Source organism: Sinohyriopsis cumingii, chromosome 2 (assembly GCF_028554795.1).
Source record: "Sinohyriopsis cumingii isolate HCF-2022 chromosome 2, ASM2855479v2, whole genome shotgun sequence".
Lineage (NCBI taxonomy): Eukaryota > Metazoa > Mollusca > Bivalvia > Unionida > Unionidae > Sinohyriopsis > Sinohyriopsis cumingii.
Genome location: NC_142962.1, coordinates 6,234,759 through 6,249,903, shown reverse-complemented (window position 1 = coordinate 6,249,903; position 15,145 = coordinate 6,234,759). Strand labels below are relative to the sequence as shown.

Here is a 15,145-nt window from a genome sequence, read left to right as displayed (position 1 = left end):
TAAATTTAATTAATACTGTACAGTTATTCTAGCGTGTCATACAAAAAATGAATCTTTTAAAAAACCAAGTTGGAAGATTGAATCAGAAAACACGCAGATTAGGACCTACCATTGGGAAGTTTTTTGTGGCATATTTAGGCATTGTTTTTACTAAATATTCACCGATTTTCGATTTTTCGGGGTCCAATACACATGAAATTCTCAAAGGACATGCTGTTTCTCCCCGTGGAATGTGTATCCCCCCCCCCAATGTGCCCCCATTTCATATTCTGGTCAGCTTGCCCAAACTGCACAATAACTAAAGGTTAGACTCAAGCCTCTTCAACATACTTCAAAGAAACCACCTGTTCTACAGTGAGTGAAAGCACTAGCATTTGATTGACAAATAAACAATGCCCTTCTTTGTTATAACTAACAATGCCTAAAATGAGTGAGAATTTATGTTAACAGTTCAAATGTGGTCTCAAGCTACCATACAGGTGATATTTATTTCCCACAGTTTATATCCCACCTTACTTCCTTATTGTTAACTCATATATGCATACAACACTGCTTACTAAATAACATATTTATTTCGAATTTGTTGTTTGGGGGCACATATGCTCTGTGATATGTTTCTTTATTCCTTCTTTTAATTTAATGATGGTAATTCATGCTTATATATACTGTAAATTAATGCCAGGTGTTGACTCGTCTAAGTTTCATTGGCGGGAATGGAGATCAGTTTGCTTGTCAAGAAAAAATCTACAGCATTCAGTGATCATTTTTGGGATTTAGGGAGCAATTCACTGCAAGCAAAGCATGTAAAGCTTGGCAAAAATAAATTTCTGAACTCCTGGTTGGCAGAGATGTACTTTGTGAATCTAGCCATAAGGGGGTGGGGGTGGGGGGCATTTAATTCCTGAATGCATGAAATTGATGGTCGCATTTTATGTCACTTATCTTACAGTGCAAAGTACAATTATAAGGTTTTAGTATTAAAATGTTTTTAACTAAAGTTCCTTACAAAACTATTATTTGGAAAATAATATACATAATATAGATTTGCTTAATACCTGATGTTTCTATTTAAAAAATGAGAGATAGAGACTGTAGATGTCAGAAAAGTAGATATTTTAAATTTGATAATGCATTTATTTCAGGTGACAACAGTCATACCTATGCACTAACGGTGATGCGGGATGCAAAGACCATGGAAGTAGTGCAAAACAGTCATGTAATGATTTATTTGTAATATGTCTGTATTGCTTGTTGTCAATAAAGTAATAACTATCCCATCTTTTTCAATTTTCATTGCCTATTACATTAATAGACTTGGAAAAATATTCACTACTTGTTCTGGCGACATTTTTTGAAAAGTGTCAACAAAATATTGAGGTTGCGTTTTTTTTAGCGACAACTTTTTAAAAGCCAAGACCATCCCCGCTCATGATCTTATTAACCATGATACATTATATAAAATATATGTTAAGAGAAGAATAAAGTGGGAATAACTAAATTATCATACAAAGATATTGCATATTAATATTATGAAAGATCATTTTTCTGTATCAGTATATCTAAGAATTAGAAAGTCAGTGTAAATTTATGGATTTTTTGTAGCCATTGTTAAAGGTAGTGCAGGCCTGGTAGTGAAGTGGTCTGATGTACTTGTCTTTACAGATCAACATCTCACCTATGTCAGCATGGCTTCATAGTTTGCTGGTTTTTAATACATACGTGTACAGTATTTTGCATCAGAGCGACATCACGCAGATTAAGAATGTGTTTAAATTTTAACAGCAGTTCATGAAGAGATAGATCGTACTTACTTAGAGTAACGTTGAAGATTATTGCTTAACAATGAAGGGAGCTTCCACCAATATGATCTTCTTTCGTTGCATGAAAGTTTATAACAATTGCAACTTACACCTTGCTTCCCCAAACGAATAAAGTCTGGTTGGTCTGGAGAAAGATCCCAATTAAATTGCATGAAGTATTTGGTTTGTTGGTTGTTTTAATGGCATTTTTAATACATTTTTAGCTTTATCATTGCAAGGAAATGTAGACTAAGTGTCTTCCAAAGGTAGCCAATCCAGTCTGGGTGACATGCAGTGACTACAAGTGAAATAAATTATATTGGTTCATCTGAACATGTTACTTGTCTGGTATTTTGTCCATGGAAAATATTGGCTTAACTTTGTATGAGTAGCATCATCATGCCTGGTTTTGTTAAAAGTTTCATTTTTAAGCCACCATTTCTTGAAAAGGCTCAGCAACTCATAGTGCTATGAGCCATAATGTTTTCCTTGCATTTTTGACTGTTTTGAGGATCACTGAAAACCTTAGGCTGGGACTGAGCAGTTTATTTGAGTGGTACTTTGTTTATAAGTTATTGTTGTTTTAGTTAACAAGTTCTTAATGTACTTACAGCAGGTCTTTCGTTACCCAAATCTGTTGGATACATTGAAGTTCATATGCTTAAAGAACGTATCATTGTAATAGTTTTATCTTTCTTTATGTGCATAAGGTGCTTATACATGACTGACAGTTTCCTTGAGGTACAGCATCATTATCCCTTGAGAAAACTCCATGCCAATGTACACCACTCCCTCGATAACTCACACCCTGATAACTCGTGAACCGGCTTAGATGGTGTGGTCAGGCTTGGATCCCATTTTGTAAACCAGAAAATACCACAAAAATTGATCCCTATTTGTTAAACTTGAAGAAAATCGCAATCAAAATTGGTAATGGAAGCTTTGATATATCGCTCATTTTATCATCAAAAACGGTAGATAGGACCTGGAAATTTTAATCAACACTATGAAATATCAAATTTAAAACTAAGTCTTACAATTTTTTACATTTTCTTTCCAATCGACATTCCTAGTACACCTAGTACACCGCAATTAACAATATGTAAGGAAATTTTGATCAATGAAAATGTCAATTACACCAAGTGGAGTCAGTACTTTAATAAATACAAATTAAATTTAAAAAATTATCAATTGAAAAATGGGTTCTCATTCTATCATTTATTTCCTTTTAAGTGTAATTGTCATAAATGCAATGTGTTCTCTTGAAATTAAACGTAAAATGCGTCAATCTACCATAACAGCTATGTCCGTGAGCGTTTCTCTGAGAAACTAATTAAGTGCCGACCTTGTTTTGATAACTGACTTCTGGAAGTATTGTTGTATTGTTGCACTGAATTAAAAGATGGCCTTTTTTGTATTATCACATTAATTATGTCTTTTGAATCAAATAAAGGAGGTTGGATAAAAGAAAAGTTAAAAGGAACGAAAATCCAACAAATTAAAATCTAGCAGCCCCGGTCGTATGTCGGGTGAACTCACTTCATTTGATCAATCAAACACTTATAAATGTTATTGTGTATGTTACATAAACTACCTTAAATTAACTGACTCTTTCATAACTGATCAAAGATAACAAGGCAGCCAAGCAAAATGAATACTTCGTGAAATAAAGAGCTTGATTTCACAGATATGGTCCATTGTCAGCAAGCAAGTTTCAGAGAATTCTTGAGCTGGCACTTAGAGATATCCTCAAGGATGATAAGTTTCATTATTACTTCCAATGAAAACATGACACCAATATTGTACTAATTGAACAATACAAAAATTGAGTTTCAGCGCAGACGATTGTCACACGAAATAAATGTAGTGTGTTTTTGAAAAAAAAGGAATTTTGTTTGGCAGTGTATCAACAGTTAGTCTAGTTCCCTGCTCTGCGGACTCCCGATTTGGCAGGATAATATTAAACACCACTATGGGAAACAGACTCATCAAGAAAACAAAAAGCAGTGACATAATACACAGATTTTTTCGCATACATGTGATGGTTGTTGAAACCAGTTGGAACGATCTTTCATATGTTGGACATTTTGAAAATAAATGTTATTTAAACAGAATAATGAACAACTTCATTAGAAAGAGCGTGTTATTAAAAACTATTATCAACGTGATTGTAAAATGAGGATTCAGTCAATAAACAGCCCAGTTCCCTAATGCCACTTCCCTGCCCCCCCCCCAGTTTTCTCAATGTTAAAGCGATTTTTTTCCAGTATTTGGAGGTCCCTTGGTAACTCGCGCCTCACTTATAGTGCAGTCTATGTTTGTGTACCCCGTTGTATGCAAGTTATCAAGGGAGATGTGTATATACATTAAGAATGCTGAACTTGATGTTGTAGAACTGGAATTCTTCAATTGAATTTCATTACAGTCAAAGAGAAATAAGAGTGAAAAGCACTTTTAAACATCTATCATTAAATTATTCAGTGAATTTTTTATATTTCAGATGGTGTGACTAAAATCCATAATTGTGAATTTGATGAGGAAAGAACAGGAGTTATGTCCCTTGCTCCTAATGGCCATCATCAATTGGCTATGATCCTAATGGGAAATTCTGTGGCTGGTTTCCAGGATATTGTAACCTTGGCAACACCAACCATACCTCCCATGACAAGATCACCAGTAGGTTCACACTCATTAAGAACTTCTAAAAAAAATAAGATGGGAGCTGGTGAATTTAATTCTGGCATCTTTGTCCATTCAGCTTTCTCTCTGGCTGTCAGTCAATGACAGTTCACTACTTTCTCTGCTGCACATGTATAAATTCATTTCAGTCAAAGGAGATTATTTCATGTTCCAGATTTAACTGTCTTTAAGCCTTTGTTTTGTACCATGCTATCATCTTCTGCTTTCTTGACAGAATATACAGTATTTAATACAGGGTTCCCACGCTACCAGGAAATGGGGAAAAAGTCAGGAGAGACGATAATTTTTTCCCAACCGTGAAAAGTTCTTGAACTTTGTAAATATTGATGAAAGTCAGGGAAAACCCAGGAATTTTCCTCCACAACTTGACGCCTGAAACATTTATGTAACTGAGTCGTAACTGAACTGATCGTGAGTTAAATTTATCGAGTTCTAACCAGAATATTAGGAAGTTGCAGTGTGGATCATTTGGGTGCTTGCCATAAATAAATTTGTTGAGACAGTCCAAATGCTCAGTGGAATAGATTCGTCTGGTAGACTTTTTGTTTCATGGACAGTTCAGTATCCGTATATTTTTTTATATGGAAGGTATGAAAACTAGTCTAGCATCACAAGAGGCTAACATAGTGGTGTTAAAGCATAGCGACTTTGCGGATGGGCTCGCAAACTTAAAAGTTGTTAAATCGAGTTATACCTTCATGAAATCGATATGAAAATTATTTATTTTCTCAGAAATTGCGAGTATTAAAATCATTATGTCTTTAATCTAGTGAAAGGCGATAAAACTAATGCGTTGATGAAATTCGTTGTACAATTTTTTAAAAATGAAAGTCGTATACTGGTTGTAATAAAAATACAAAAAAAACGAAAGACCACAAAATTCTCTATATTTTGTTGTATCACGTGAATACCACGTGGACATGTGCTCTCTCACGCAGGGAGCATGCGAAGCAGGGATGAATCAGACTGGCCAAGTTTCTTGTAGTTGTTCTTGAAATAAATATGTTGAGAATGACATATTCTTTCTGGTTTTTACAAAAGGTATCAGACTTTCATTTAATATAGTTGAAATTTTGTACAGCAACATTTAAAAGGAGTTTGTTGTTGATATCGCGTGACTATTGGACTTCCAATGTCATTGTTTGAGGGTTGTGAAGTCATGTGAATATTAACACAAATGGTGAGTACCTGGTCATATTTCATCTATGCCAAGTTTCGTCTAGTTTGTCAGTGGATTAAAGACATAACAATTATAATACTTTTCCTATAGATTTCATGCAGGAGGTATAAGTCGATAGAAACATAGTTTAAATTTGCTAGGCCCGCTGGTAAGATATCTTGCAGTGGCGGCAGATTCCAAATTTTTTATATGTAATTCGGAGGAAACCCGGATTAGAAAATTTCAAATTTCTCAGCTGAACTTTGATGTGAAACATTTACACAGTGACATGTAGCTTTAAGATCTTAAGTAGAATGCAGTTGAAATGGGAAAGTGTCGACCCTTTTATTATATATGAAGAAACTATAAGAGTCCATGTATCAATACAGGTTTTGGGACTGGTTTTTTGAACTACAAGAAGACAAGTTGATTTTACAGAAAATTCAGTCCTTGTTTATACAACAATATATAATTTTGACGGTCTTCTGTCAAAATTTAAATCAGCCCTTTTGTAAATGTCTTTAAATGATGGAATTTTAAACCAAATCGTCTTAAAGACATTAGGTTGGTTGAAAAATTTTGTTTGAGATTTTATTGGCACACATATATTCAGGGTTAAACTCAGGGACGTCATTGCAAGTTTTTTTTTTGGGGGGGGGGGGCAAAACTTGACGAGCTTGTTAATTTTTGTTCATAGGCTACAGTAATTTTACAGCACATGCAAATTCAAGGGGGGCATGAGCCCCCCTGCCTCCCCCCCATGATGTCCCTGGTTAAACTTTGTTCGTTACAAGATAAGATTCTAATGCTTTGCATCTGTTTTTTTTTCTTCTTCATACTTTGATAGGAAATGTTTACTTTGTATAACAGACATATATATTACTCTAGAATTTTTTGCAATTAAAGGTTTTAAAGGAAACAAAATAATTTATGCTCATTATGTTGTTTCCATGTAGCCACATAATGCAGGTCAGCAAAGTAAAGTCAGCAGCATTTGTATTATGTACATTGAAATGGCTTTGTTTTGTGGTTTTGTACATGGTTATATTTCCTGACATATCCAGTAATGGTCATATGTTAACCTTGAAAAATTAATTTCATCCTGGAAAAGACCTGGAAATTTATATTGAGAAAAGCTTGGGAACCATGTTCATAAAATAAATTAGAAGTACTGCTTGTTTATAAAGATCAGGTCACAATAACTGATTTAAATGGACTTAATTTAACTGAAATAACTACAAAATATACAGTTTTTTGTGGGTTTTTGAATAATCATTTCAATCTTTGAATTGACTAGTTTCATTCGTGTATCCCATAGATTTAAACTGACTAGTTTCATTCATGTATCCCATAGATTTGAATTGACTAGTTTCATTCATGTATCCCATAGATTTGAATTGACTAGTTTCATTCATGTATCCCATAGATTTGAATTGACTAGTTTCATTCATGTATCCCATATATTTGAATTTAGTTTCTTTCATGTATCTCATAGAATTTAATTTAGTTTCTTTCATGTATCCCATAGATTTGAATTGACTAGTTTCATTCATGTATCCCATAGATTTGAATTGACTAGTTTCTTTTATGTATCCCATAGAATTGAATTTAGTTTCATTCATATGTATCCCATAGATTTGAATTTAGTTTCATTCATGTATCCCATAGATTTGAATTTAGTTTCATTCATATATCCTATAGATTTGAATTGACTACCGTAGTTTCATTCATGTATCTCATAGATTTGAATTGAATATTTTCATTCATGTATTCCATAGATTTGAATTGAATAGTTTCATTCATGTATCCCATAGATTTGAATTGACTAGTTTCATTCATGTATCCCATAGATTTGAATTGACTAGTTTCATTCATATATCCCATAGATTTGAATTGACTAGTTTCATTCATGTATCCCATAGATTTGTCCATCCAAACTACAAAATGTTCTCATTTTCTTTCAGTTTTCCAACTTGATACCAGATTTTGTAATAACAGGTCCAGAGTTCAAGCAGAAAGGGCCAGGAGGGATGGCCTGCATCGGATTTTGGGGGAACAGTTGGGAATATAGGGCAGATTTATCATCCTGTGTTTGTACATCATGACATCTTGAAACTAACCCATGCTTCAACTATAAATTGAGAGAAAGTAGGAGGAGATGGAGTAGAGAGACACTTTCTTCGATGGAGAAATATTCATAGTAATGGCAATTCTCCTGCCATGTCACATTTGAGTTTGTGCACTTATATGTAATTAATAATAATAATAGTAATAGACTATGGATTTACTTAGTATTTTTCTGAAATGCTGTATTCTGCTGTATATACAGGACACTGAAATGTTCACAAGTTATTTGTTAAAGAATGGTTATGAAAATGCATTCTTTCAAGTAAATGGTTACTTTCTTCTTTGTTAGTGTAACTGGTGTGTATGTGTGTGCATTCATTTAATGATGGCTAAAGAGGAATTCTTGCAAACAGTTTATTCATACTTATAAAAAGCTAAAAATGTTGGTAAGTTATGATTCATTAAAAAGAATATTTGCATCTAAGAATTCTCACCCATGTACCCATTTTTAAAAAATATTGATAGCTTCATACTGTTACAAATTACTCTGAAGATGCAAGATAATTCAAGATGTCTCACTAATCCATAGCCTTACCAGAAATCAAAAACACACATGCATTTATAGAAAATATTTGCTAGTTTTCTTTATACTGATGAAAAACATAGATTGTTGTCAAAATAAACTTTTGTTATTCTACATATGTATAAACCATTCATTCCTTTCAATGGCTTAATCTATCAAAGCCATGTATCACACATGACATGCATGGCTTCACTTCCATTATTTGCTGGTTGGTTAATGGTTCCACAGAATGGATGCACTCCATATGACATTTTATTGAAATTTAATCAAGCATATCACACCAGTATTAAGTGAGCAAGAAAGTGAACACAGTCAAAAGTGAAGGAGATAAAACATCAAAGATACAAAATTAAAAAGGTGTACAGCAAATACAGAGAACTACTTGCATGTTTTGAATTTATTATATAGCACTTTTACACTGAAGCATCTTTAGAATTCCAATTTTGATAAACTAGCGTGACAGGTATGGTGCAGAGAATTTTGTTTTTCATTTTGTTTGTGTAAAGATGTGCTGCTTACATCAAATTTTACTAGCCTAACATGAGTTTTAGCTAGTTGGGCAAGGGAATTGCTGTCCCATATGTGCAGCATGAATTGATTTCAGAAGAAATTAAAATTCATAGAAGTTTAAGAATATTGATGCACTGACATGGGTGAAGACACCTAAATAGTTTAAGCATGGGTGCTTGATATGTAAGTGTGAATTGAACATCCATAGCAAATTTCATATCAAAGATACAAGATTAAATGGGTGTGCAATAAATGTGTCATCTTTGAAAAACAAATAAATCTTTAAAATGTAGTTTGAATGAAATGGCTTGCAGTACTCAGTTATCTTGTTTAGACGGTGCCACAAGAAAAGCCAGTCCTTATTAAAATTATCTCTGATCCTTCAGTTATACAAAATGAATACCACTTTAATTTGTTTTAACTTTGCCAGTAATTTAGCTTAAAATTTTTAATCAATATTCACATTACAGTTGATTTTTCCTGTCATCAGTAATACAGTTTTATTAATTTTGTTTCATTCTGTTGAGTTGCAGTAATTTTTAATTTCACATAACTGCATTATATTTACATTGTGTTATCATTTCAAACAATACCATGTACACAAAATTAGAAATTGGGATTGCCTTTCAATTTTGAAGTTTTCCATTTCTAAATAACCCATTTATATCAAGACTTTTTATTTTAGAAAACAATTTCAGAGCATTACCGTTTCTAGAAAATGTAAAAAAACAAACAATTACAGTTAATTAAGATAGTTGTACATAAAATTAAGTAAAAACCATGATCAAAAAATAAACAGTTATTATTTCAACATTTGACTTTCAGCCATTGTAAATATGAGGAAAAGAATTCTTTCTCTTACATAATTTTGACCAGGAAGGGGGTGGGTCTTTGATGCAGCAAAATATCATGACAGATATTCTGAATAAAGAATGTTTTATTTGCATCAGATTTTAAAAATGCAGAAAACAACACAATCAGCTGCAATAATAATAATAATACATTAAACTTACAATAATAATTATATTATTTTCATCATTATCAATCTGATTGTATTCTGAATATAGCAATTGCTTTAAAAAATATTTGATACCAAATATAACAAGCACCTTATTCAAAACAACTGGTATTAGTAAAACAAAGACTGATTAAAGTAATAACAGAAATAAAAATCATTGTAAAAATTAAGAAAATATAAGAGATGTGAAAATTATGTCAATATGCTAGATTTTTGCAGAGAAAGACACCCATAAATGTTTCCTTTTTGAATTGAAATAAAATGAAAGACTAATCTTGAACTCTTTTAAAATCAATGATTTTATTTCAGACTATGAATTTGAATCAATAATTAAATACAAAAGTAAGTTACAGTTTCAATAAAATATATTTTATCTTTAGATCATGTTAAAGTGACAAAATAATTGTATTTGTAAAGAAAACATAAAGACACTAGATTCTTTTTGTTTTATTTGCTGGACTGGATTTTCTGATGGGGCCCATATATCAGATTCAAGGAAAGTTAACTGAGCTTGGTCCCCATCGCATGCTTAAAATACGATACAGAAGATAATTGTATTTGGTAATTTTATACCTTAAAGCTGTTATAAATCCGACTTGTGTGGTATTTAAGTGTGTCTTTAATGTCATAAGCAGCGGGGTGTTTTTTTTTTTGTTTTAAATGTATAGTGGAGATATCTTGTTGCAGTGATTACCAGAAGAATTATGAGTGTACCTCATTGGATGTATAATTTACAATGGGAGTAAGAGAGGTGTTGCTAATTTCATTTTACATGTGACACTGATTAAAATGCTGTATTTTTATGACACTGTATGTTGGATTATTACATGATTCCTATGAGAGATACTTTTTCTTTGGTTGACATAATATGTGATTTGTAATAATTAATGATATTGTACCGTCATGATTTTTTTCTTTGGTTGACATAATATGTGATTTGTAATAATTAATGATATTGTACCGTCATGATTTTTTTCTTTGGCTGACATATCATGTTTCTTGGACTAATTAATATTGTACCATTGTGACTTTTCCATCATGTAATTTGAGATATTTAGTGATATTGCAATGTAATTATATTACACATTCGTATGGCACCATGAAGTTAAAATGGCCCTTTCTGTATACTAAAACAGGTTTATTTTCATTTTGTTTGCATCAAATCATGTAATAAAACAATAATAGACATTTGGACCACTCCAGATGCAAGAGGTTGTGGGTGCAAACCCTGGCCAAGTCATAGCAAAAACTTATAAAAATGGTACTTGCAGCTGCCTCATTTGGCGCTCAGCATTAAGAGGTTAGTGTTAGGACTGGTTGGCCTGGTGTCAGGATAATGTGACTGGGTGTGACATCATGCTTCATGACTGCAGCATGATGCCCCAGTACTAGACATCACTATAAACTTCCACACTGCAGACATCATAGCAATATGACTGGAAGATTGTTAAAGCTACGTTAAAAATCAAATCACACACACACACACACACAGACATTTGTTTGATGAATATATTTTATGAACCAGTATCATATTGACCTCCAAATGTCGGTCAATACAAGTTGTACTTGGTTCATAAAACTTAATAATGTTGAGTCATGTGTATATTATCTTGAATTATACTCATTGTATTGAGATTCACATACAAGAGAAGTTAGGGGCCCCGAGTGGTCTAAAGCGCTCACCATTCTGAATCACTGCCATCTCACCGCTGTCTGCATGGGTTCGAGTCTCAGGCTTGGCTAACGTTGGTACGTAAGAAAGCTTGCCAGTAGCTTCTTATGGGTAAGTGGTTCTTCCTGGGGTTTTCCAGAGTTCTTCCTCCACCAGTTATACTGGCTGCCATGTATAGACTATCTTGTGCTGAAAAAATGGTGTTAAACCCAACAACAACAACAAGAGAAGTTTATGCTTGATAAAAATGTAATTTACTATAGATTTGAATTGACAGCAATGTTGGTCTCAGCTGCACCAAGACAAAGCATTTCATTTTGATGACAGCAAGTCAACTCAATATATAGTCCATGCATTTTTCTAAAACTAGATAAAATTTAAAGTTTTTGGGACAGAAAGTTGGCTTCTGTTGCAGGGAAGGCATATTACAGCTGATTTCAATTAAATATAGCATTTTCAAGAAGTCATTATGTCCCCAAATATACATGTAGGACTTTCAGTCACATTTAAATGTGGTGCTAGTTGTGATAAGTCTTGGAGTTTGAGATTCTTTCTCTGGCTGAAATGTCCTATACTCAACAGGTTGAGTGTTGACTATGTTTGTATGTTTCACATTTGACAGAGGTACTCACTACTGTGCTCAATCCAAATTGATAACAGTCTTTGTTCAAAGAATGCGCTTGTTATTACTTGAAGCAAATTGGTTAGAACGAATTTTATTGTGCTACTTTAGTCATTCCAATGTTTCATAAACATATAATTTTTAGAAGTATATTTTCTGTAGATAATTTTCCATTTTCATGTGTCGACATGACTGGTGATGAATTGTTTCATACTATTATGTACAAGTGCTATGCAATACTGTAGGTCTTGCTAATAGTGTTTCCCTTTATGCACATTTGTGCATCAGGGATGCATGCTGGAGAAAATTGATGCACATGTTTTGTTGCCATGCATTTTTTTGATGCAAAGGATTTGCAAAATGCAATCAAGATTTATTTAATATCCAATGCTTTGGATAATGGATGGCATCATGTATACTTCGAGCATAGGCATAGTCTGGTTCCCTGTTTAGTATGCTCCCTGCGTTGCACTCCGCTATATGGAGTGTACAAAGCAGAGAACCAGACTAGCATAGGCAATGTTATGACGGAGTAGCTTCCCCATATCTCGCGACCTTTCATGTGATTTCCATCGAGCTTAGCAATATGTCATCCAGATGTTTAACGTCAGTGCTTGTTGCACTAGAAAGTAATCTCCAGATTAAAATGGTGTGCACTTAGAATCATTAGCCACGAAAGTGAAAGAAGCAAAACACAAAAGAATAACTGTGAATCTAACTGTAATGAAAAATGAAAAAAATAATTCCATTTACTGGAATACAGGATGTGTGTTGGGATTACTGGTGTGACTTCTGATCGCATGATTGCAAGGACTGCAAAAGACATCCTTTCATGACAGGGTTTAAGAATTTTAAGAAATCTGCCCTTGTTCACCACAAGATGTCTGTAGAACACATCACTCTAAACATTCTTTCACAACAAAGAAATGCAGAGACATCCATTATTTGGATTACAAAGTCAGGGGGTCATTGCAGATTTTGTTGGTTTTTAACTGTGCTGCAATGAAGGAAAGCTCTAAAAGTTCAAGTGTAACTTATGAAAAGAGAAGATGAACCATTAGCCTCATTTATTTTTGGATAAATGTGTTTTGGGACAAAGTACAATGAAACTGATGATAGTACACATTTTATGACAGGCAGTAAATTAACTGTCATTTGTTAAAAAAATTATTTGAATTCTCGTATTGGCTTATATGTAATGTGTTGGTCTATAATATTGCTACAGAAAGATTATAAGGATACTGTTAAAGTTTGACTTAAGTTTCAACTAAAAGGAAAATGAACTAATAAAATTATCCTTTGAATGGACAATGCATTTGTGTGTTAATTGTGTGTTGGTTTATTTGTATTTTTAGAGAGAGACTATGTTGTGCTAGTTGCAATATCCTATTTCAAGCTGAAAAAGTATGAGTCAGTTGAAAATTTGTCAGTACATTTTTTACCCCCACATTTTTTATTTGACCCCCATTTCTGACACCAAGGGGTTTTATTAACCCTCGATTTTCACCCCCTGGGGGATACATTGCCCTAGCTTAACCCATTACTTAATTTAATGTCCATTATGAGTTAACCTCTTGTACAAAGATAATTTTGTTTATAATTTGTTGTAAACACTGCTTTATTTCTAAATTAAGAATGACATAGTTTCCTTGGCAGCCATATCCCACCCTGAATTTGTAAAATATATGACGTTACATTTTTGAACATTATTTTTTAATAATGAGCTCCCTTTCTTTGTAAATTAGTCATGCTTTTCAGAGAATTTTATGGTATAGAAGGTACAAGTTTGACCTATTATAGATGTAGCAGTAGTTTTTAGTGAAATAACAAAATTGAACATACAGAATACATTGTTACTGTAGATTCTGTGTTTGTACGTTTTCTATAACATACTCATTTACAGTGTAGGTATTAGTTTGGTCTGAACATCCAAAATAGTTTAAATTTGTAACAAAAGGAATAGCTACTAGGGTAACATTTTAAAAATGCAGACATTATATTTAAGTTTTAAAAACTCATCTTTTATCTTCCAAATATAATTTTTTTTTATGTTCATATTAATATTTAATATCAGAGTTGAAATCGAGCTGAACAAAGTCATTCAAGAGTGCCATGAATGGCACATTGTAAGCCCACTCTGAATTTAATAGTCCTGTACGTTGGTACTGATATGGTTGACTCGAGATTACTGACCAGTGATTCTCAGTGGCCTGTAACTTTGGTCAAGACACCAACTAAATGTGCTGTGCAGAACCCATTCTTTTCTTACCACGAGTGACCTTTTGACTTTTTGATCCCAGAAGCTATAGGATTCTTTATTACCCTTTTTGGTAGAAGAACAAATGCTTTAATGCAGAAACCCATTTTTCTTTTAACTGTAATGACCTTGAACTCTGAATTAATAAGAGCACTTCCATATCTTAAGTTTAAGCCCTCGATCAAATTTGGTCTAGTAAATAGTTAGAACTGAAGTTATTATTTATGAACCATGTTCCTTCTTTCAGTCAGTGACCTTAACCCCAAATCAACAGGCTTCCTACCCAACATGCAATTCATCCACAGACTTTGGTGAAGGCACATGGTTGAGGACTGAAGTTTTGTGCTGAAATCATTATTTATCTTTCAGTTGCAGTGACCTGGAACATTTACCCCACCACCCCCAATCCACAGGCATGGTCATTTGCAGGTGGTTTTCCAGGGGGTTGTGGGCAAAGGCAAAATTGATTAGCTTATTACTCTTAGCAAGCCAAGTATGGTAACTAGATTTTGGAGAACTTGAGTTACAGTTCTGACATGAAATTGAGAACACCCTTTTTCTAACAAAACTCAAACCATTTATGGAATTTTCTGAGATCAGGAAACAACAGGATCAATCTTGGCTACTTACTTGAAGCCATAATATCTCCCAGGTACTTTGTTGGGGGTGGGGGGGATATGCCTACTGCTATGTCTATACTTGATTGTTTTATATAGGAAGCATTAACTCAGACAGTTTCAGGAATTTCAGCCAAAACT

At 33.4% G+C, this 15,145-nt stretch overlaps 1 protein-coding gene across 1 annotated transcript in view; it reads left to right on the top strand.

Annotated features, from left to right (window-relative positions):
• The window catches only part of LOC149804285 (uncharacterized), a 98,449-nt gene extending 85,004 nt beyond the window's left edge, over nucleotides 1-13,445 (top strand). The window contains exons 14-15 of the mRNA XM_089938408.1: nucleotides 4,300-4,475; nucleotides 7,623-13,445. Coding sequence (XP_089794534.1) covers nucleotides 4,300-4,475; nucleotides 7,623-7,763 — 317 coding nt within the window. The 3' untranslated portion in view covers nucleotides 7,764-13,445. The remainder of the gene's footprint in view (nucleotides 1-4,299; nucleotides 4,476-7,622) is intronic.
• Nucleotides 13,446-15,145: the final 1,700 nt, after the last annotated feature.